General features: G+C 36.5%; 1 protein-coding gene and 1 long non-coding RNA gene across 4 annotated transcripts in view; both read right to left on the minus strand.

The window, feature by feature from the left end:
- The window catches only part of NRG3 (neuregulin 3), a 368,049-nt gene that overhangs the window by 52,675 nt on the left and 291,398 nt on the right, over positions 1–23,976 (minus strand). For 2 of the 3 annotated variants that reach the window (XR_003540610.2, XM_027720664.2), the window contains exon 4: positions 14,252–14,278. Coding sequence is in view for 2 of the 3 variants with exons in the window: in XM_027720664.2 (XP_027576465.1) it covers positions 14,252–14,278 (27 nt within the window). In the remaining variant the exon portion in view is untranslated. The remainder of the gene's footprint in view (positions 1–14,251; positions 14,279–23,976) is intronic. The other variant, XM_027720665.2, reaches the window with a different exon arrangement.
- On the minus strand, positions 5,954–8,933 carry LOC113987676. The gene is made up of 3 exons (XR_003540611.2): positions 6,788–8,933; positions 6,619–6,669; positions 5,954–6,534 (listed from the first exon to the last, which is right to left on the minus strand). It is a non-coding gene; the product is annotated as an uncharacterized LOC113987676 (long non-coding RNA).

The raw sequence follows: 23,976 nt of genomic DNA on the forward strand, positions 1-23,976 counted from the left end.
CAGGTATGACCAAAATGGCAGAGGTTTTCTTTCCATCAAATATCTCTAACAAACTGTAGGACAAATTTAAAAAAATTCCGCCACCAACAAACCTAATATACAATGTCATCATTAAAAATGTAAAAGGTTACTTTTGGGTTTGGTACACTGGCTGGTCACTCATAAGGTGAAACACCAGAAAAGAAGGAATAGGCCATTAACTTAACTTGGATTTCTTGAATTGACACCATTCACCATAAACATGGAACAGATGTATCTCAGTCTAGAATGTCATAAAACATTCTTAATACAAAATGTTTCAATAATACTACACTCATATCTACCATGCCAATATTCAAAAAACCACAAAGATCAGTAAAATATTAGAGTAAAAATGCTATCTAAAAAGGCATTTTATTTATTTTTAAATAAAAGCTTCTTAAAGTTCATAGATTTGGAATATACAATGCAATTAAAGCAATTTAAATACAGATAATGTTGGAAGGGGAACAGCATAAGAGCAATCAAAAAATCCCTTCACAGATTTTCAACACTGAGGCATAAATCACTCCTGACTGGTAATCCACTTTTCATGTTTATGCTCCCGATTCAGGCTATTGCAAAAGTATATGTTTACTAATAAAAGTACGTACTTAACAAAGTGTATTTACTTTGTTTACTTAAAGCTAGGCCTTATTTTGATGGCATTCTCTGATATTTGTAACTCTTCTACAATGGCCCTTTGAAGAGGAGACTGCATTGCTGAAGCTGTATCAAATAGCTTCTAGTTCTCTTTTGCTAGACCCAAAAGAGCTTTAAATTTAGAGCTGAAAAAACTGATGGCGAATCCTACTGTTTCTGGTACTCCTATGACTGAATTCTGTGAAATGGCCTTATATCAGAAATCACAGCAGATTACATATTGTATTTATGTACACTGACTGTCAAGATTGTTAAAATGCTTCGCACATCTTTGTGGCCTTTAGAAATCTCAATGTGTCCACTTATTCCTCCATATTTTTTCCTAAATACAGAATTTAATGTGAAACCAGGTACTAGGTGAAAAATTCTTGGTATCATAAACCTAAAGTACATAAGCAAAGACGTCTAAAAGAGATTAATTTCCTAGCATTTCAGTTATGATGATCTAATCTAAAACAACGTACTGCAGCCCATTAATTTTAGAACTTTCTTTTGCATAAAGCTGATAAAATATTATAATGTAGCTCTGGATAATTACAAAGCTGCAGAAGGAGTTTTATTTTATAATTATATCACATACTTTTTCTAGTAGTAAAATGACATAAATAAATGAGGAGCAGTACAGGTTGGACAGGACAAGGAAAATAGGACTATCAAAACTAAGACTAAATTCTTTTTTACCTACCAAGAGCACAACATTGTAAATAAACAGAGAATTGAGTATCAATAAGCAACTATTTGTCTGAATTACAAAGCATCAAGTGGCAGAAAATATATTACTCCAGACAAGCACATATATTTCTAGACAAATAATAAATCGAGACTTTTGTCTCGATATAAAGAAAACCTTTTCCCATTAGAACAGTCAAGCATTGGAACAGGCTGCCTAGAGAAGTCATGCAGTTCCAGGTTTTTAAAGATTAAGCTGGATAAACTGCTGAGCAGCCTGGTGGCACCTGAGCTGACCCTGCTCTGAGCATCAGAGACCTTCAGGTCCTCACATTCCACTCTGAATCGTTCAGTGGTTCTGTGACATCCATTCTAGAAATACTTTTTAAGCAAGTGGGGAGCTCACAGGCACACCAGCTACTGCTCTAGAGGACAGAAGTTTCAGACAATGGGGAACAGAAATAAAAAAGAAATAAAAAAGAACGTGGAGCAAGTGGCTTAAAGCAAAATTAACCTTTTTGTAATTAAATTAGCACCTCTTTAAAGGTAAAATGGAAATAACTGTCAAGTAATATTCTCAGATAAAAGATTAAGAATTGGAGAAAAATATTTGTATGCTAGTAAATTATATAGAATAGCTAGTAAATAATATATTCTAGACCAAGAACCACTTCAAACATATTGCACAGGTAGGCTAGTGCATAAAGACAGAGATAGCAAAGAGGGAAGGATACTCTAAATTATTTTAACAAGTCTGTAGCTCCTTGCACTACAGGGCTCCACACAATTAATTAAAAGACAATTGAGACCTTGGAGATAAACATAAGGTCAGCAAAAAGAACTCTGAACAAACTGAAGGCTCTCATTTATTACTGAATTATAAAAGAGGTTTTAGGCTCAAGCATAAAAGAAATAAGAAGATCTGAATAATAGATGCAGGTATTCATATACGGCCTTATGAATAATTCAGAAAATTTAACATTACAGACTTTTTTAAGGGAAAAAAGATAGCTTCAAAAGCAGAAGGAATAGTGATACCAAAATAATCAGGGAGTAAGAGATGGCTGCAAACAGAGATGTGTTAAACAATGAAATAGAAAAGGAAAAACACCTAAAGGAAGTAAACAGGTAAACAGCTATTCTCTACAACAGTGACACAGGAGTAATGACAGTGAGGGACAGACTCCTCTGAACAACAGAACCTTGCAAGCAGGTCTATCAGCACAGCTCTGCTATCAACACGAGTATCAATATTTTTTAGAACACTGAGAACAAAAGAAAGAAGGATAAGATGAAGATATCAAAGAGTCTCAGCAAGCAATAAAGATGACAAAAGGATAATGAAATGACTGATGGTACACACCTTGGCACCATAAAGAATAAGGAGTATAGAATGGGAGAAAACAGTAATGTTACATCATGGGAAGTATTTATGGGAAGATAATTCCCAGACAAATGAATCACGTATTGCTATTTTCATGAATTTTTATTAACATATGGTATTGAGAGAAGAAACTCTAGAAATTAACTTGAAAAAGGAATTAATGAAATGGAGCATATTTTGGGGTGCAGGTAGGCAGGGAATAGGCCTCTTAAAAAGTGAACTGTTTTCCCATCACATTCTTCACAGTACCAAAAAGGAGAAAAGGCTATGTCCCATTTTTGCTTCACAGGTGAGATGGCAAACTAGAACTACCAGAATCCAGGAATCCAGGCTGGACATGCAGTAAGGTATTTGAAAAGCACATTTCAATACTGAATTCACAAGGCATTTGTCACAATAAGAGTTACAGCTGCAAACTTATAAGTGATTCTGAATTTTCTTTGCACAAGGACTGTTAGATTTTCACTGCACACGAATGAACAGACTGAACAGGATGATCACCAAACTGATTCATGGCCTACAGATGCTAAATCCAAGCCATAAAGGTATTGAGGCAATGAAATGATAAAAATAGCTGATACATGAATACTACCAACTATTAAAAGATATAGAAAAAATTACAAATCACTTGAAAAAGCAAGACAATGGCATTACATTACTCATCCCTTGTGCAGAACAACACCTGCCATAAAAGTTCAATTAAACAGCATCGAAGCCAAGGCATACATTTTAATTGTTTTTCAGATGTCCTCTATTCACACCAATTGCATCAGAGTCAAATTAGAATCTTTGACCCAATACTGACAAGTAAGATATTGACCATCCAGCGTAGTTCTCTCAGATTGCCAGTTTTATTCAGCAAAAAATAAGCAATAGAATATCTACATTTTTCCTGAGGTTTTACTGAATAGTTTTTCATAGTTTTATGAAAATCTTGACTAGAACATGTAGCTTAAAATAAGTAATTTTTGGAAAAAACCCCCACATCAATACCTATTTAAATTCAAAGAAATAACATAACTTAGGACAATTACATCTACTTTTTCTCTCCAGTTCATTTTTAAGTCACTTTATGGAATAAATTAATTCAATAGGGCTTGATTTGTTTCTGTAGGATTTTTAGAGGATTCACTCACCTTCTCCCACCAATGATCAGCCATCTTATTTCAAGACAAGAGTCACTAACTGAAAGGATGAAATGCCCCGGTACTACCTTACCTTGAAAAGACACTTTCAAATGGGCAAGAGAAATTTTAAAAGCACACTAGAGAGATTTACAAGGAAAAAAAATTACTGAAATAATATGTTTAATTGTTTTGGTGATTTTCTCTGCATCATTCATTTAACAAACACTTAACCAAGGCCACTTTCTTCTTTTTGTCTTAAGCGCATTACCTGAAGTACAGAAGCATAAAAAAACTTCATGCAGCAAAAATCGACAGAAGTCACAGTGCTATTCTGAGGCAGATTATTAATGTGAATTTAATAAAGTCTTATCTTTTTATGTTACACATCCTAACAATGCACTCCATGTAACTATTTATAGCTCAACAATTTTACAGGTCTACCCTGTCAATCCACTGTGATGTACAAAATCTCCAGCTCAGCTGGTCTTATATTCAGTGCACACACTCTACTTTACAGACTCAAATAAAAATACAGCACAGAAGACATTTAAACTTCCCTCCTCGGGAGCAAATTGTCCTTATCTTGAAAACAAACTTAAATTAGTTGAATGAGAGTAATAAGCACAGTGTAGAATAAATACAGACAGCAAAGTATCTGGTATTTTTCATTAATATCCCATGCAAGTACATATATTACAGTGATAAAAACATATTTTTTTTTCAGAGTTGATTAACTGTATTTAACACTGCTGTATTCATTTTCTGAGCATTCCTATTTTATGAGCTGAGCAACTTAGTGTATATTGTGACTTCCATTTTTCAAATGCTGCATCACTTCTGGGTACAGGAGGGAACATCATGATTACAAATGAATAAACTTCAGCGTGTGCATGCTGTACTCTCCATTAAAGCTAAATAGAGCAGTAGTGATACAACTGGTTTGTAGTTTCTCCTGTAAACAGCAACACACTTAAACAGAGTAAGTTCATTGATCAGCAGATTTATGAAACCAACAGAACAGGAAAGTTCACAGAGGTATAGAAAAAAGAAAACAATCAAGAGGGTACAAAAGAGAAAACATAGGAAGCAGAAGAAAGTTCAAGCGAGGAAAGGAAGATATTCCTAGCTTTGCACAATTGCACAGTATTACTTATACAGACTCAGCTGTGTAACTACTGTTGAGAGAGTTACCTGTTCTTTTAGATTTAGATGATTTGGAGCCAATCAGGAAAAGGACAGGCTCATTTCATATGTGAATCTAGTCACGTGCTTGGTCCTCATTTCAGGTTATGTAAATTACATTAGAAATAACAGAAATATTATCGTAATATCCACTGATTTCCACGTGTTTCAGTGAGAAATCACGAGCAAGACAAAAGCAAGTCTTGTTAAGTTCAACACTTCAATTCTCAAAATTTACAGTCAACTAACACTCTGAAAACACCCAAAGTCTTTGTAGGCATCAATTTTAAACGTTCCTGGCTTGCACTGAGACACTCAAGTCTTTACAGCACCGAAGAGCTTTACCCTCCTTATGGCACAGTGGCCTGGCAAGGCGGCTGCAAGTGCTGCTGGCCACTGCACACGATGGAGGCCAGGCCTAGGCAGGGCACTGCCACATGGAACTTCTGCAGAAGGTTTAACTCCATCTTCTTTTCATTACTTAAAAGCTCACACTTCTGGCGACTAAGGTCGTCATTTCAATGACAGAAACAACTTACAGTCCCAGCAATTAACAGCAATGTCTGTGAAACTACTAATAGAAGTATTAACACTCTTAATTGCAAATAAACTGCTTTTCTCTCACTCTCATCTCCTATAAACTGCTTGGTCTAATTAATTTTGTCTAGCTCTTCTCTGTTACTTTGTAGTTTGCTATCAAACAGCAAGGACCCTAAATTGTTTCAGTTAATTCTGATGAGAACTTAAACACTGTCCCCTTTTATGTTCCTCCATTACCAGGTTATTATTTTATATTTCCATTTTGATTTTCCTTTCAATTTGAATGTTAAATGCAAAATTACCAAGAGATGTAAAAGAATAACCATAGAGAAATACTATATTACAATAGAGTTTACTTGCTAATGCAGGCATGGAGTAGTACATAATTAATTTATCATAAAAATAAAAAAAAAGATTACATCAATTCATATGAGAATTACTGGATGACTGATGAAATAAAAGTAACTGTAGTGAGTAAATTATACAAACATGGTCCAAATGGTGTCTGAAAATTCTGAATTCATACTACATGAAAATACCTCATGGTGATTTATTTAACCATTCAAAGAAGAAAAGTCAGCAGTGGTTAACAAAAAAGTTACCTTTTTGATGTCATTTGCATGCAACAGTTTGCGATTCTGTGATTATCATAACTGATGTTAAGAATTGAGCATACAAAAACAATACCTCCACGCTCATACACAGTACTTGTTTCCCCCCACTTGTTTTCTGCTGCTCACACTCGTTTCCCAGAAAACTGTTGGGCTCTTGCCTTTGGCAACTGGATAAACAGCGTTTTTCAGCAGAGACATGTACGAAACGAGGATAAATTGATGCAGGAAAGGGGATCACGAGACAATTTTCAATTACTATAAAAATAACTTTATTAAAAACAATCAGCCAGAGTAGGAATATCTCTGCACTTCTCCACGTGCCAATATCCTACCGCTCCTGCAAAAGAAAAGAAAAGGAAGCGCATGAAAAAATAACTTAGTGCTCTACACAGAGCATTGCCAATTTTTCCACACTGCTTACCCTTCTCCTCCGCTTCCAGCAATTACTGGCAGGGCACCATCTCTACCCGTTCTAGGCATAGAGGACACAGAAAGATTTAGTTCACTGTCAAAAACATTGATTTCTCAATACAATTGTAATATACATCACAAGCACACTGTTGTCATGGAGCATTTATTGAGATACTTACCTTCTGCTTTCCAAATCCTTGCATCATTTACTGAATGGGACTTGACATCTACACAGCACCTTCAAGTAGGAAAAGGACAAAGTAACACTGATTCACTCCGGCTGCATAAATGTGGTGCAGATTGGGCATTTGGAGCCTCTCCTCCTGTAGCAATGTAACTTCAACACACAGTGAACAACCTCCTACTAATAAAAAAACCCCACCCCAGCAGCCTAACAATGGATGCCAAGTTCTCATGGACATGTCCCAGTTGTACTTACTGCTTTGAAGCCTCCTCCAAGGTCCTCTCTCAACTGGAAATACGAAGTCTCACTGGCAAATCTTCTGGCAGCTGCCTCTACCACCACCTTTGACATGTGGATCTCACCTTTGTCCGGCTAGGCTTGTTTCAGTAGCATACAAGTTACTGTCTACAGATTTTTGCATCTGGTTGAACTGCAACTGAGCCCAAACAGGGCCAAATACACTGCAAGTCATCTAATTACATTAGCATACCCTTGTGGTGTCGCTTTTAACAATTCCTCAAGCTCAGTGAAACATTTACCTAAATACCGTATTCAAAATGCAGGTTATGAACTGACTGGGTATAAGGTCACATTTAAATACACAGCTGTCTGTTCAGTGTTGAAGCCATCCAATTACCCGTATTTCATGATAAAAAGTGTTTACCTCTGAGATACACCAGCCCTGCAGGAGCCTAGGGCACAAGCCTAATCTCAAACCAGAATGCACCATGATATGTGTACACAGAGATATAATACAGCAAAGCCCCTCTGTATGCAGATGAGATGCTGTGTCCTCGGTTGAAACCCAGCCTTGAAGCACACATCCTTTCTCCCTGAGGCGCCAAGACAGCATGAATGTTCCTGAAGCTGGCATCATCATGCAGATGAGGCTTGTACCTGGCACTAGGAGGTACACAGAAACTTACCAGGAGGCTTATACATTTGAGGCTTCACAAATTCTTTTCTAATCCACAGATAACACTTTGACCTTACCAGTACCCCACAATCAGCACATAACGAAACTCAGCACACATTCACCTTGGAAGAGACAGACTAATGGTTATATGTAGCATTATGGATGATGCATACTCACTTCTGTGAACTGATACCTCAGTGCAACCAGTGCCTCCTCCCAACCTGGCCCCCATGAAAACAGAGAAACCCAACTCTGGCTTTCTAAACTTGTCAGTATACTGTGTTATCAATTTTTTTTATTTTTCTTTTTAATATTTCTGTAAGTTCCATCACAAGTGATCAGAAAGTTCAGTTAGAGAGAGCAGCAGAAATCAAACACTGAGGAAAGTCACCAAAGTTACATATATTAACATTATTTTATCCACCCAGTTCACAGAGTTACTATTTTGATAAAGCATTATAGGCAATTAACCACACATAAGTTAACCACATGGTGAATCTTAGTCTTGCCTTTTTAAAAAAAACACAAGTTAATTCAACCAGTTGATTGCTAGTACAGAAAATGAAGATAAATTGGAAAAATGATATACCAAGAAAAGACAGTAGCTCTGCACCAAGATGGCAGCTAGGTCACAAAACACTTAGGTAAAAATCTCTCCCTCTCAACTAAACCATATGGCCCAAACTGAGCCAAGATGTGAGGCAGCCTGCAACTTATTCACCAAATGCACACTGACTTTCATTTAAGAGGCATGTTTTCCTAAACAGGTACAACCACTGGCAGAGCTTTCTGCAGCCCCTGAGGAACCTCTGCTTCCTCCGTTACTCTTAGAACACACAGACATCACCTGTTCCTATAAAACCTCTCTTCTGGTGCTCTTGTCTCTTTTCTCCAGAGATGACAAATGACTCGTCTTCCCAGCTAAAAGAATCCAGTGGAAAGTGTTGAGGATCTCAAGCCATTTCATGCCTCAGGATACTATTGTTATTTTGCAGCATACTTAAAAAGGACAGGTATTTCATAAAGCAAACAGAAAGACAAAGTCCCAAGAGCAAAGCCTTTACTGAATTTTGAAAAGGTCCTAAGAGCAAAGCCTTTACTGAATTTGAAAAGATAAAATCAGAAGAAGGTAATGAAAATTTGGGGCAGAATGAAGAACAAAGGGATTCAAGGAGCGATGACAACAGTAGTAAACATTTCAAGTATCAATGCCTATCAAAATAGCCCTTCTTAGTTCTTCACGAATTTACTGAAGGAGTGCAGATGAAATATTTTCAATTATTATGATTAATTTTAAATTATTTATGATCAATAACAATATAATTATTAGACGGATATGCTTTCATAATTCTGGGGGATGACTGTGATCTAGTAATAGACTTTGTGCAAACAAGAGCATAAAAATATTCAGTGTGCCATATACTAGAACAAGATCAGCCTGCTTTATATTTTTAAAAAGGAATACAGGGAAAACTGAACTTTATTTTTTAAACATATATCCTTTAGAACAAATACATTCTTTGCTCACGTAATTGAATGCTCATCCTCCCTTCCAGTGAGGACTGGACCATTACAGGTTTTCATAACAGATAAGAGCTGCTAAATGGTAACTAAGACAAGGACCATCCATGCACACCCTGGTTATTTATTTTCATTATCTGGCTGCTGCTACAAGACATTGATTTTCAGAGGAGAGCTCACCAGCTCAACATTTTTTGAGATGTGCAGGAACTAATGAACTTTACCACTTTATTTTATTTTATTTCTCGCAAACAGGAAAAATACAAGGTTGTTGCAATCCTGCTTATCCTGCCCATCAGCAAAACCAACTTTTGCAGTTTGAAAAAAAATCAAAATGCATCTGTCGCAGTGCATGACACAAGGTCACAGAATCCACTTGGTTAACTGGATCATGTGTTCCCAGAGTCTTAGGTACACATTATCACAATGAGGAAGGAGTGAGAATCAGCACAGTGAAAATACAGCATGCACCATCCTCTCCAGTAGTAACAGCTGGTCAGAGTACAGAAAACTGAATACATTTCACACTGTAGTCCTTGCAAGGAGATATATAAATTTTAGTAGGATCCCATTCTTGAGTTACTTCATTGCTCTGCCCAATTAAATGCTATTTAATAATTCAGCACTTACAAGGTATTATGTATCATTCATACTCCATTGATTTCAGTGAAGATTGTTCTGATTTTTTGAGAAAAGATAAGTAGTTCTAAGGAAAAATATTAATTTTCTGTATAAGGCCCAAGTATAAAGAAGTTAAAAGTAGTGACTAACTATAGCAACCACTATATCATTTTTGTAATTCCCACATGGGGAGATTCAGGTTATCGCATCAAAATTGTTTACCATTGTTAGTGGTTTAACTGCCAAGCAGCCCAAGGATGAAGACTACTTCATGTTATGACTGTATTTCCATCAAAACTGCAGTAACCTGGCTGTTACACTTTATTGAAGCATTTTACTTTCAACTGTATCCATCATAAATTAGTGCCACAGAATAAAAGATAAAGATTCTGGATCATCAGATTAGATGTGTGGGGGAATTGCTGAAACAGTCATACTTGTTCATGTGTTGTAGCAGGTTATTCCAATACTCATTCACCGTCATGTTTCATCCTTTAACATGCCTTAACTCTACTCATTCGCAGTGTAAGAAATTAGTTTAGACACCTCCTTGTCCCAGGTACTGACTTGCAGCTCAGAACACTCATTTCCAAAGATGACTCTCAGGTTCAAAGGTTGCTCTCAGGCAATGATTTTACTCTGCAGCTGGGACAACATGCATGAGGTCAGTTGGCACAACTCAGCTTTCAGCTGCTACCTGTTGCACCTAAGTGATCACGTTTGCTATCAGAGATATTTGGCTTCAAAAAATTTTCCATCAGAAAAGTAAACCATTCAGACCACCTAGGTCAAAAAATGATAGTAAGCTGTAGATACTTGTATCCCCATGCTATCTAATGCTAACAATACATCATTTAGTTTTTTCATTGAATAAAAGCTGTTTCTTTCAAGATATACGATCTCTCTTGCTCACATAAACATTACCAAGAGCCACCCCGCTTTCCACTGACGTGAAATTGTTGATACAATTAGTAGCTTTCCAGTTTGTAGGAACATTGAGGCAACTTTTATCTAGTTCTGTGTTGGAAATTTAAATAACCCCCCCCGCATCACCATTGTTGAGACATCAGGGACCATGCAGACACGTACACCAACACAGACCAGGTGCACTGCCCTCCTGTGTGAGCTGTGCAACGTTCTCCCACTCATCACTGTGCTCCCTTACGAGGAACCAGGGACCACAGGCAAGGAGACAGTGAGGTCTTCACTCTCTTGAGAGGAAGAAATAGTTTCTGTGTTACTGAAAGAAATTCCCCAAAGAGCCGAGGAACCTAAATGCAGAAAGCCTGACAAAATTTACTGTAACCAAGAATTTAAAGCACAGACAGATTAAAAGACCTCGCACAATGTCTCTCCAGCAGATCGCATCAGAGATGGAAATGGAATTGATAAGTATCAGACACAAGACTTTTTTTTATTTTTTTCTTTGAGATACTAGAAAGCATAAATCATCTCCTTATCACCAGAAATTTCATAAAACTTGACCACTCTGATCACAATACTTAAATCCACATTTTTAAGGATACAGTGTCCCTTGAACACGTACTTGGCTTTCATTTAATTCAAGAGGAGCTGCACATGAATACATCAGAACTGTACATTAATTGCTACATTTGCAACAATTTAAAACAGATATGCCACGTTAATATGCCTGCCTTCATCTCTGCTATTCATACAAAGAAGCAGATAGTGCAAACCAACATCAGCAGCAATATTAAAGCGTCAGGTGTTCAAATTTTGTAATGAACAATATTGAATATTGTATGGAACATAAGCCTGAGAATACCCAGGTGGAGAAGGAGGTGTGAGACCATGAGAGAAGTTAACACAAAAATCAGTGTGGTACATAAACTGAACACATAACTCTTGTTATCAAAGTACTGTGTGTGAGGACTAAGGATCTAGTAGGAAGCAGATTTCAACAGGAAATGAAAAAGCAATGCATACAGCCTCTACTGAGCTCTGGAATGGGCTGCCACAGGAGCTTGTGGGGGAAGATAGGTTCATAAAAGCATACACAAATTCAAGGAGAACAGATGCCTAACAGGACAGTAAAAGTACTGGGTAGGTATGTACACTTCAGTGATCCTTTATCGTCTAGCAAAAAAAAGCGGAATAACTACCCTTCTCTGCTTTCCTTGGCAAATGTACACTAAACTAGATGTGTAGTTAGTGTACATTTCATCTGTCCCCTGGGGTACCCCTATAGACAGATGTTCCTACCTATGTAAGATTTCAGCTTTGCCTATTGTCGTAGGAGTTCAACTTTCCCTGGCAATCCAGGTTTACACGGTTTTCAAGCAAAATTTCTGGAAGATGATGATGGAAATGGAATTCCTAAGGGAACCGAGTCCACAAATACAACGAAAACATTAGAAAGAGGGTTCCCTGAATCATGTACAAACAAAGCTAAACTCTGCAGCATCTACACATTGTTATTTTTTGTAAATGGAAAACACTCTTTGCACTAATTGCCATTATTTTCTACAGTACAGAAGTAAACTCATCAAAGAGGCTTTGCATGAGTGTCCCTAATTTGATGAGTATATTGTCACCAGCACTATGATATAGAGGGTGGGGATTTGTACTTTGCATACGTGTACAGTAATGATTCCATACATGCTCACACTTCCTAAAGTAAATCTTCATATAGAGGAGGATTTAGGAAGCACAAGCATTTATTTCACTTTTGAATACAATTCTGCAGCTTTATTTTTCTAGCCCACAGAAAACAACTTGAAGCTTCATTTTAGGCTGCTTTCATCATCTTTTCAGGCTTGAGACAAAAGATTCCATTAACTTCTATACCATCAGGATCTGTTCCAATATTAACTAAGAATATTTGAAAGTTACTCATATGAGAGGACTACTCTGAGCCAAGACTTCAGGGACTGGCTTTAGTTCAAGCCTTAAAGAGACGTCTTAAGAAAAAAGAAGAAACCAAAAGACTCGAAATAAAGTTAAAATAATTCAGCTTTGCCTCCTGGTAACACTTTTTTGCTTCTTATGGAAAGGTTCACTGTAAGAATCCTATATATCTAAATTCCTTATCCAGTTTCTTTTATGTATATGCTTGTCCTTCAGCTTGTATGCCTCAAGACTGCTGCTCACAATTTAAGTTAGCAGGAAAGCTGGGATATATGCAGAGCCTTTAAAGTAACCATTTCCCAGTTGTGCTTGTCCACTAAGTCTGTGAAAACACCTGCATCGATTCCACTGGCACTTTTCAAGCTTCATATAAAATGAAGTGAAAAATAAAACTTCTGGAGATCACAAAACCAGTTCTCTAGAGAAAACAGTGCTCTAGGTATGACACAAGTCCAAAAGCAGAAGAAAAAAATCCCTCAACCTGCTGGTTATCCTCTAGTTAATGCAGCCAGCCACGCAGTTAATACTCATCACCATATTGGTTTCTTGACAATTTATACTTAACTGGTCAGTAAAATCCCCATATTGCCACTTAAAATGGATAGGCTATCAGACTCTTGTTTTTAAAACCTAAAAGAAATTCAGTAAAACTTAATATAGGGAAACAATAAAATAAAAGTATTTTTAAATTACTTAAATAGGAATTTGCAAGCTTTTTATTATAGTGTTTTCAGTCATATTTAATGGTTTATCCAAGCTGTTTTTATACATAGGATGCAACAGACCAGTAACTGTTAAGGATGAATCTCAGCTTCCTCAAGAAGTTATCTTGCTCTCTGAAGATCACCAGCTGAGAGATGAAGTGGTGACCTGTTAAGCCTATCATTTCATTAGGCTACGAATACATCAAAGAGCAGCAACTCAGCCAACAGAACTTAATATTTTCCTTTCCAAAATTGTAAGAAGCAATTATACACTCCTGCTTTAGCTTTTTCCTAACCAAGTTAACTTATTTCACTGAATTATGGATCTTTGTCCCTTTTCTTTGACTTGAGATGAAAATGTTTCTTATTATTATAAGATTGATTCATTATTGAGATGAAATGTTTCTTATTAAACCTAGTTAAATTTAATATTGTAATCAACACGAAATTCTTTAAAAATAATAAGAAATTCTAATTTAAAATTTACTTTTCTTTACATGAAAATAGGCATTAACTCTACCCTGAAATCTTATATGGAATATTATTCCTCATTTGTCATGATATGGCCACATAATGTTTACGTTATGTTTCATTAAATACCAATGAAATACTAAAACATTATTATGAAGTTTTTAAGCTCTATAGCAGTGGACAAGAGAAAAATTAAACCTTCATATTATTTCAAATGTAACGGGTAAAAATAACAGGAGCCCAATCCAAAACCCACTGATGGAGGTCATGGGAGTCCTCCCATTAACTTCCATGTTCTTTGGTTCTTCAGGTACCAAGACAAATATGAGAAGCGAAAGGAAGAGAAATTAAAACTTACCCATGAATTCAATTCCTAAATGGTCTGCTGTACCCACGAAAGCATGTAAAAGAGAAAAGAGAAAAGAGACGGAAATGTTAGAAACAGACTAAAATGCAAATATAACCTTTATCATCAGCAGTATCATTCAGTATTTCTGTGGCAGTGCTGCAAGACGCAATGTGGGGTCAGGGGCCCGTTGGCTGGGTACTGGTCCAAATGAAAGGCACAGCCCTGCCCTTTGAAGGGCAATCCTAAGGCAAGAATTCAGGGCACTCAACTGTCACAAGAAGGGAAGTGTATTTGGGGAAGGAGAGGAACGCCTTTACTTTATATTCAACTAAGTGCCTCAAGCCAGTCACCTAAAGGGATTTCATTTTCTCATCCTCCTGAAACTCCTCTCTCAACATGCTAACTACTGCCGTTAGTTAGACAAGGTTCTTGCTTTCATTTTCACTGACAGAGATCAAAACCCAAAGAGATGAATGGAAGGCTTTTACTGAGTTTTGCAGCTCTCATCATAGCACAGCAGCCACACTTGCACCCAACGTGACTGCAGATCTGCTAACTGCTGTACAACAGAAAATCTGACTTCAGGAAAGAGCAGCCAGGTTCCCTACTTAGCCATCGGACAGGTATGATGCAATAATTTCAAGACATTTAGAACTGAAGTAAAAGTGTTAATGCTTTTAGAATATTGACTGAATTACCACATGGACCTTTAAATATCTCAGGATCCTTTTTTCACATGAGGAATTAGGATATATGTCTTTAATGGACAGATGTTTTAGAGCAAAGGTGATTTAAATTTACATAAAACAGTCACTCAATTTTAAGTCATTGGGAAGTATGTATAAGTCGATATGCAATTAAATAATAACAAACTCTCCATCCTGCAGGGGCAGGACTGTAGAAAAGGTGTTAACTGACTTCTCAGAACTGAGTGTAAAAGGAGTCCAGACTGTGGAAGGTCAGAAACTCAGAAAGGCAGCAAAATGCAGTTCTCTCCCACACTAGACTTGAAATATTTTGCTTTTCCTTTAAAGGTAACAATTGGCTTTATAAAGAACAAAGAAGGTTTGTTTTGCTTTGTTTTGTTTGAGGTTTTTCCCCCTGATGAAAATGCAGTATTTCTCTTCAAAATATAATAAAAGATAAATATTTAAACTATTTTTTTCCTTAAAACAGCACAGATTAATATATGATTTTGCCAAAGTTTCCAAGCGCAATGTGTGCGGAGAGGAAAGCAGCAGGAAAAGAGCAGAGTGGGTACAAGAAAGACTGATATGTTGGCTCGTGCTTGGAGCTGAGAGGTACTATTGGGAGATTTGTGAAACATTTGGTCCCATTAACTAATGTACTGCAACTTTCAAAAGTCCACTTAAGAACTAAGAACTACACAGCAAATAAAAAGATTTTCTAAAATAAACAAACAGTTAAACATTTTACTTTATTACCAACTCTGGTACCTATTTCTGTTCAAAATGCTGGAAGTGTTCACCTTTTACAACATTTCAATCCTTCAAGGAGGAGGCATCAAGCATCAGCTCAGTTCATTTAGCACACAAACCTATATAACAGTTGCTAAACCCCATATTTATTTTCATGCAGAAGACACAATAGGCATCTCAAAAGAAAACAACATAAGATGATGCTATATAGCATAAATACCTCATTAGCATGGTGTTAGGGAAGGCATATTATGCAAATTTGGTGACACCCACACGAATCTTTCCATTTGGTATTAAACATGGAATTAAAAATCACAGATATATGTATCCCACATTGCAATCTTCTAATCTGTGTTCTTGCATTCATGTGCAAATGTCATGTACAAACATCTCTAGTACGTATGACACAGAAATGTAATTTTTACAAGAACATGAGATCAGATATATCAAAAGTGCATTAAACATACTGTATTCACAGAGATTTGTAGCTTGTTTTTTTTCCCCTCTACTTTTCTGTACCTGTGAAATCTGCAAATATTGTCTACATGCAATTCACATCTTTGCATCCTTCTGTAAATTAGATCAAAATGCAGTTGAAAACTGCTTAGCTTAAAAAATGACAACAGAGATCAAAGCACCATAATCTGTTCTCCAAGGAACTAAGGATATTGACACATGAAGCAAGATCATGCAATATCATCTTTTTAAGTCTATTCAGAACAGGTGAAAAAACAATCCTCCTTTCCTAACTGGGCTATACATGTTCTCTACATGTTTTCCATTTGCAGCCTGCAATCTCAGCTTTGAGTTCACCAACATGGTTAAACCACTTCCTCAAAGAGTGTGTACAAAATATTCCTTTAAAAAGATGAAAAAAAGTGTTTCAGTTCACAGTTGAGTGGCTCATACATAACTGAGAGTTAAGGGTATATGCAGCCTTCCTGGGAAATGTGGTCAACTGAAGAGGGTGGGAACATGTCAGGTTATTTATTTTAAATATCTCATGTGCTTGGAAAACAACTTCAGCAACCAGCATAATATATACTGCTGGCAAAGCTGATTTACCCAGATTATGATGAAAGGATGTCCAGTGGGATAAATCTTTACAATAAAATATCCAGGCTGCCAATCATTAAGCATAGTTCAACAAGCTCTGTGAGCAGCTATTTGGGAATAGAAAACAATGAAATTGTAACTCTTGCAGATGCAGCACAGGCTGGCACTGGTTACGACCATCATTGGGCCGCCCCTTGGTGAGCAGGACTCAGTCCAGAGATCACTCTCACTTGCACCTCTGTGGTGCAAATAAATGATTCTGCAAGCTCCAGTTTGGCAGATGGGTTTCCCCCTCTTAACAACAGCAAGAAACTCTGTCAGCAGGTCCATGTGAGACACAGGCATGGCACCGGGAATTACACAGCAAGGGCAATGGGGGGAAGTGAGCTGTGGTGGTGACCTGAGCCTGAACCAAACACTAAAATGTGAAGTATCGACCCTGGCATGCCATTGTGTGACAAAGAACTGTTATATTGCTACTCAGCCATAATACACAAATGACAAATTGCCTGCAGAGCACTTCCCTGGACACAGCAAGTGGAATGCTAAGTAATTCACCATCAAGAAATGCCAGTTTCTTTAAGGACTCAGTTAAAATAAATGTATATGAGAGCTATTAATGTGCTGAAGCGTGGGTGCTGCTCCACAAGATGGGGTCATTAACCAAATAATGCAACAGTATTTTATTTTTGTTATTGTGATTTCTTCTTTCTGTTTGGTATTGTTATGTTCTTAGAAACTAATACATTTTTCAGATAGGAAGATCACTCACTTTTATATTTTATTTTATGAATATTTCTGTATTTTCTTGTTGATGTGGGACAAATACTGTGCCTTATACTCCGTGCATTATGCAAATTTGTTGCTAGTATTAAAGCTCTTTCAATTTATACTTTATAAATACATAAACACCTGGGAATACTCGATAACAAGGATGAGAAGATTAATTTGCAGTCACTAATTGATTAATTTCTTAGTGCTTCACAAAAAAAACATACAGCCTTGTGTATGGATTGTGGTTTGCTGGAGCTTTTTTCTTAAGTCATATTAACACTATCAATAGAAATATAAACTCAACATGTAAATCTAACTGATTTATAGATGAAAAAATCTTAGACATGAAAGTCCTCATTGTAAACCACTGCAGACATTTTAATCTGTTCTAAGAAAAAGTTGACTTTGGCATCAAAACAGCTTTAGGAAATCAGTGCAACAGCAACGTATTTTCCTCTGCAAATGAAATTTATCGCTTCCAATAAACTCGGAAGATTTGTTAAATTGTCCTTGGTAGATTATTGTCTTGAACACAAAATGCAACATGGTAATATGCTGCAAGCTACCCTGGGACAGCTCGAGTACTCTGAACAGATTATCTGTCTGGAAGGAACAGGACAGAGTTTAACTCCTAAGTATTAGACCAATAAAACTTTGCCAGAAATAAAGAAAAAACCTTCAATTCCAAAGACAGCTAGATTAGGATACTACTTAAAGATACCAACTGCTGCTCTCTTATTCGTTATGTTTTATTGTTTGACAGTAGGCACTTGTCAGCCTATTTGTATATTTAATGAAGTTAAAACCATAAACGGTTACAAAAAAAATATATATATATATGAAAATATAGATTTTTTTGAATCCTCAAGTCTGTTATTTTTTGGTGCTTCACTTTGCATGTGATCACATAGAGTAATGGGACAAGGGATTTCTCTATTTAGTAGGAATTGCTCCCATTTTCTCTCTACATTGTAAAAGTGACTACTAATGTTCTCAGAGGTTGGTTTATTTTTTAGTATCAAAAAGAAAAAGCAACAGCGTGTATTAATGTATTTTAAAAATCTCAGTTATTAACACAAAATTTGATTTTTTGCTGTTTGTTTTAGAGAAATTCTAGTAATTTGTTTCTGTCATTAATTTACACAAAAGTACTCTTCAAAACATTTGGATGTTGGAAAACTGATTGCGGCTGTTCAGGAGGATAAGAAACATAAAAGCAAGATAGTTCAACTACTGATTTTTCAAAGTATCTTCTCTGAAAGATATAACAGAAAATTCCCTCTGTCAGACCTTTAAAATTGGACCAAACTAAATCCTGAGAATGACCTCGAATCAGCTAGTACCCAGAGCCTCCTTTTACCCCCTCTGACAAAAAGGACTACTAAAATTTTTCCAGATAAAAATTTTCCTGCAATAGGTAATATGGTTCACTACACCTTAACTAGTATAATAGTAAGCATACAGAATATATTGTTAATTTGCCCCACATATGGCAAAACACAATAATGAAAATAATACATACAAGATACTTGGTCTGGCTTTGACAAAATTATAAATCACAGTTAAAGAAATGATAACAAGGAAAGAAAGATTACTGTAAATCTATGAAATACTTTACAGTCTGCTATATTCTCAGTGTAAACAATGAGAAAATATTTACATTCTGTAAATAACTGTATAGATACAATTAATTTTATTTTAAACCAAATTAAAGTCCTCAATCTGCAAGAACAAATATTGAAGACAATGTGTAAAGGTTAATTGCTTTAATCGTTTCTTTCTAAAGGGAAAAAAAATGCACAGGGGGAAAAAAACTAGGCTTGCTGTGAGTATTTGTACGGCTCTGAAGGGACTATAATACAGCCTCAGGACAGAATTCTGCCCCTCCCCCATCAATTCCACAACAAAGGAAAATTTGAAAAACATCCAGCAAAGCCTCTAGTTATATAAATTATACACAGTGCTGAATAATGGAACAAACTGTTGATTTTCTTTCCCTTTGAGTGATTAAAGCCTGTGGATGTGGTTTTCATCACAAAAGTGGAAAGACTGTTTATAACTTCTGCAAATAAATAACAGCAACGCTCCCATCTTCAGGTTCAAGAAAGTTGGAAATTTCCACTATTTACCTCACCTGCAGCATGCAGACTCAGAGGATTAAACCTGCCTCTTTTCTATCACTTTTAAGACCTTAAACTATCATCTCTGCAGCTAACAGACTAAGTTACTTCTCTTTGAGGCATTATGTTGGATATTAATGAAAAGAGCTTAGCCTCGTGAAACAATCTCTACTAATATTCACAATATTGTAAATCAGTACAGGTTTTTACTACTGTAGCTATAAATTCAGCAGAACAAATATGTCTAATTTCAAATAAATGAAGAGTTTATTTAAATTACCCTATTAAGCTCACTAAACACCTGAAGAATGTGTTTAAGAATTGTATTAGATCCAGGTCAAAATGTTTAGGAACAGGTGTCAGACAAATGCAACGTTTTATTTTTCTCTGAATAACCCATTGTTTTCAGCAATGAGATGAGAGAGCAGGTAAATGTTAGCTGCTGCTATACACAGATATATTTTTGCTTATTTACTTAGCATTCATAAATCAACAGAAGTGTTCAACACATATAAAGATTTCAATTCATCCCAGAATATCAGCATGTAAACGGTGTGTCCACACAGAATACTTTGTCTCCAGTCAGACAACTTGAAGATGCTTTCCTTTTTTATTTCCCAAAATTGTAATGCTGTTTCTATGAATATTAGTAACTACATCAAATGTAAATGAAGCTGCTCCATAGACCTCATAGCTCATGGTGACAAGGTTATTTATGAAGTGTTCTCTAAATATATGCTGAAAATGATAAACCAGTGTGATCACTCTGAGATCAACCTCCCCTGGCACAATGAGACTGCAGTAAACATTGCACATTATAGCCTGGTTACTTGACTACTGATATTAGCATAAACTATTACAACCAATGATTCTGATAGATATTCCTAGAAAAAAAAAATTCAAGATTTCTCTGACATTATGCATTTTTCACAGATCAGTAAACCCCTGTATTAGCATTGTAATTGCAAAACCCGTCATTTTGCTTTTATGTTCCTGTTCCTTACTGAAGCCTACCATCTCCTGTAAAGTTTCTTCTTCCCCTCACCCTGCCCCACCTTTCTTGGCTCCATCCATCACACTTATTTTATATTGCCCTCCAAAAGTCCAGCCTCACATACCAGGTTTTCTGATAGTGCTGAGCACTACACAAAGACAAAACACCAATGTAGCTACATGACCTACTTCTACGATTTTGAATTCTTTTCCCTGGCAGATATAAGTGACTAAGTTTATCCCACAGTCTCAGTTGCATAGTGGGTGAATTCAGCACTGCCACAGTGAGGAACCATTGGGAGAACTAGGCGATGGAGAAATATATTCTTCTATCCATTTGTGTCACCAATACAATGGTTCCTGCAGAGCCAAGACTTGCTCTGCATAAAATCCTGGTCCAACCTCTCAAGCCTAATCCAGGCTTGCACAGTGGCATCACGTTGCCTCTGCAGATGGACCTGCCTTTATCTGCAGGAATGCTGGAGATGGGGTTGAATGCATTTATTTGCATTGAGCTTAGATGTTTTAAGTCATTAAGCACTTCCAGTGAATGTCAGTAGCAATTGGCATAGTTAGTCAGGCAGAGTCCTCTGAAAATGCCAACCTCTACAATGGCAAAACTGGTCCTTTCTCAACTATGTTGTGACAAGGTCTAGTACAGCTAAACAGGAGATAGGAGGGGAATCATATTTATTGCCAAACCCCAAAAGCATATTCATTACTTCCAAAACATATGGTCGGGAAAGTTTTTGGAACCATGTGTATGAATTAGATTATTTATCTTGTCATAGGCATGAAACATTTCACTTGATTGAGGTGTTCTGTGGGTGAAGAATCTTATTCTGGTTAAATGAATGATGCAAAGTGTCCATTAAGATGGAATAAGTCTATGAGTTTCTTAGAAATTACTACAGGGATTTTTTTCACTATTATTTCCAAATGGATGTTTGATAATATGGGTCTGTAAAATACAATCAGCCTCACAGAAACATTAAATGAATTGTTAATAGCTCCCTCATCTTATGAACATATGACATTTAATAAACATTTTTCATGCAAAATGTTACTTTATTTCTTCCACAGATCATTAAGCTGTCCTTCACTTGCCTGCTACAGGAAAATATTTCAGATGCAATCCTGTTTACTGCTCTCTAAAGGCACAGAAAATTTTGTAGGTTTTTGTCAATTTCTTAAAACCTAATTACTTTCTTCAACTTCAGGACAAGGAATGTACATCAATTTGTGAAAAAAATACAGCTTTATTCCCTAAAGTTCCAAGTAATTTAGTTCTACTGCAGTCAAAAAACAAAGAGGCAGCAGCAGAGTACACGTATTTACACAAAAATTTTACAATATTAACCAAAGCTTTTAATAGCTGTGAACTATCCACCTCCAATGACAAGAAAGTTGCCACACTTATTTATATACATACTTAGTTGCCTAGATAATTGGTCTGAGTTTTGCACAAAAGGATTTGAGGGACTCAAAGATGTGGGACTCTCAGACCTTTTCAGAAAGAAGCTGGTTTTTATCTGTGCTGATTTGGGAAACTACATTTCTTTAGGAATTCCTTTTTGACAATAGCAACTATATTTGCTGCACAAAGAAGACACTTTCTCATGCTGCTTCATTTTAAATAATATAAGCTGTAGAAAGAGAATTACTTGAACTTACTGCAATTACTCTGTGAATGTTTCCTGCGCACTGTGTAAGTGGCTGCCTTACACAGCAGCATTACTGGGCCTCATTCCAGCAGTCCTGTGTTACAGGCTCAGAAGACAATAAAACAGCATAAAGTTTTAATCAAAATTTTATCAAGGTTTGTGGAATTTGCTGCCTTATGGGCTCTCTGGTCTTCTGTGTAATAGGTACTCCTACTAGGAGTCTCTCAATCCATCTTCCTGAACCACCACAAGTTTTACCCTAAGGCCTCCAATGTTCTTCCAAATTTTACTGAGAGTCCCTTCTCTAGGAAACCAGGCATGGAAGCCCCTTTATGCCTCAGATTCAGCTGTGGGCAAGCAATCCATGTGTTTGCAATGCTTAAAAGGGTTTTATTTAAAAGAGCGTGTTCTCAGCTACGTAGATCTGCCCTATTCAGTGAGGAGAAAGAGCAGCATCTCTTCTTCTTGTTATTCCTTTCAGTTTCAGAGGGCCACACACCTGAAAGCTTTAAAGACTATTGCAGTGAACTTTATGAGAAAACACAGCATTTGTCCAACATCTCTTCCGATTCAACGGAGGAAATACCAAATGCCAGTTCACAAAAATAACCCCATTACTGTGCAATTCTCCCATGCAAGATGTATAGCAAGGGAATGACTTCAAATCTAGGCACATCTCTCCTTTTTTTTCCAATGTAACTCCCCTTAATAACTTTACAACTGAACTATAGTGTTATAGTTTCTTTAAAAGAGCTGCTGTTGCATGTTTGTTTGCAAACCACGCACATACATAGCACTGCTTGCACTGCTTTTACGTAGTGTGTGGTATTAAACATTACAGGGACAAGTTCAGGTATAAGTGCTAGAAAAACTAACTTTTTCTTTCTTTTCGTTACCTAAGAAATTTCTATCAAAACATTTTGTGATTCCACAAAAAGCTGGTGAATATACACAGACACTTGAGGTGAATATTTTCTTATATAGTGTTTTCAGATTCAAAAAAGGCCCCTTGAAGGACAGAACACTTCAGTACTCCAATTTGAGAGCTCTCTCAAGTCATCTACCAGATGCCTTTGCCAAACTCTGTCCTTTGAAGTTGGTGCACTGTATTTCTTAATGGAAATATAGTAGCAATTGTCAACCTATTTATGATATCAAACCTCAAACAGCAGATGGGAGCAGAAGAGCTCTGTTTTTCTGTAAGTTAAAATCCTTTCCTGACATCTGAGAATGATTTGTTCAGGCTAATCAATACTAAGGCAAGTCTGATGGAGAAGCACAGTGACTTGGACAACAGTTCTGCAGTGTTGGGTACAGAATTGAGGAATATTATCAAGGCACCAAGGAAATGTCTCTCTTACCTGGAGCTGTAACAGTTCAAATGGTGTCACTTCTATTTGACCGTGGGTGTCGGCACACATGTCCTGATAACATCAGACCAACTTGTGTTTATGAACCCACAGATAGTATAACAAATAATTCCTCATACTGTGAAGTCAGATATACAACATGCAAATGCAATCATGGCTTTTTTCCATGCCTATGCTGCCTTATTTATGGAAAGTTTATGGAAATGGATTCTGCTTAGAAACCATTAGCTAACAACGTAAACAAACAAGTAGCAGTAAAAATGAACAGCAAGAAATGACCATCAAGAAATGACCATCAGATCTTCCTCAAAGAGTCTG

This window comes from Pipra filicauda, unplaced genomic scaffold, assembly GCF_003945595.2.
Source record: "Pipra filicauda isolate LSUMZ 115617 unplaced genomic scaffold, ASM394559v2 scaffold173_size1550139_pilon, whole genome shotgun sequence".
Lineage (NCBI taxonomy): Eukaryota > Metazoa > Chordata > Aves > Passeriformes > Pipridae > Pipra > Pipra filicauda.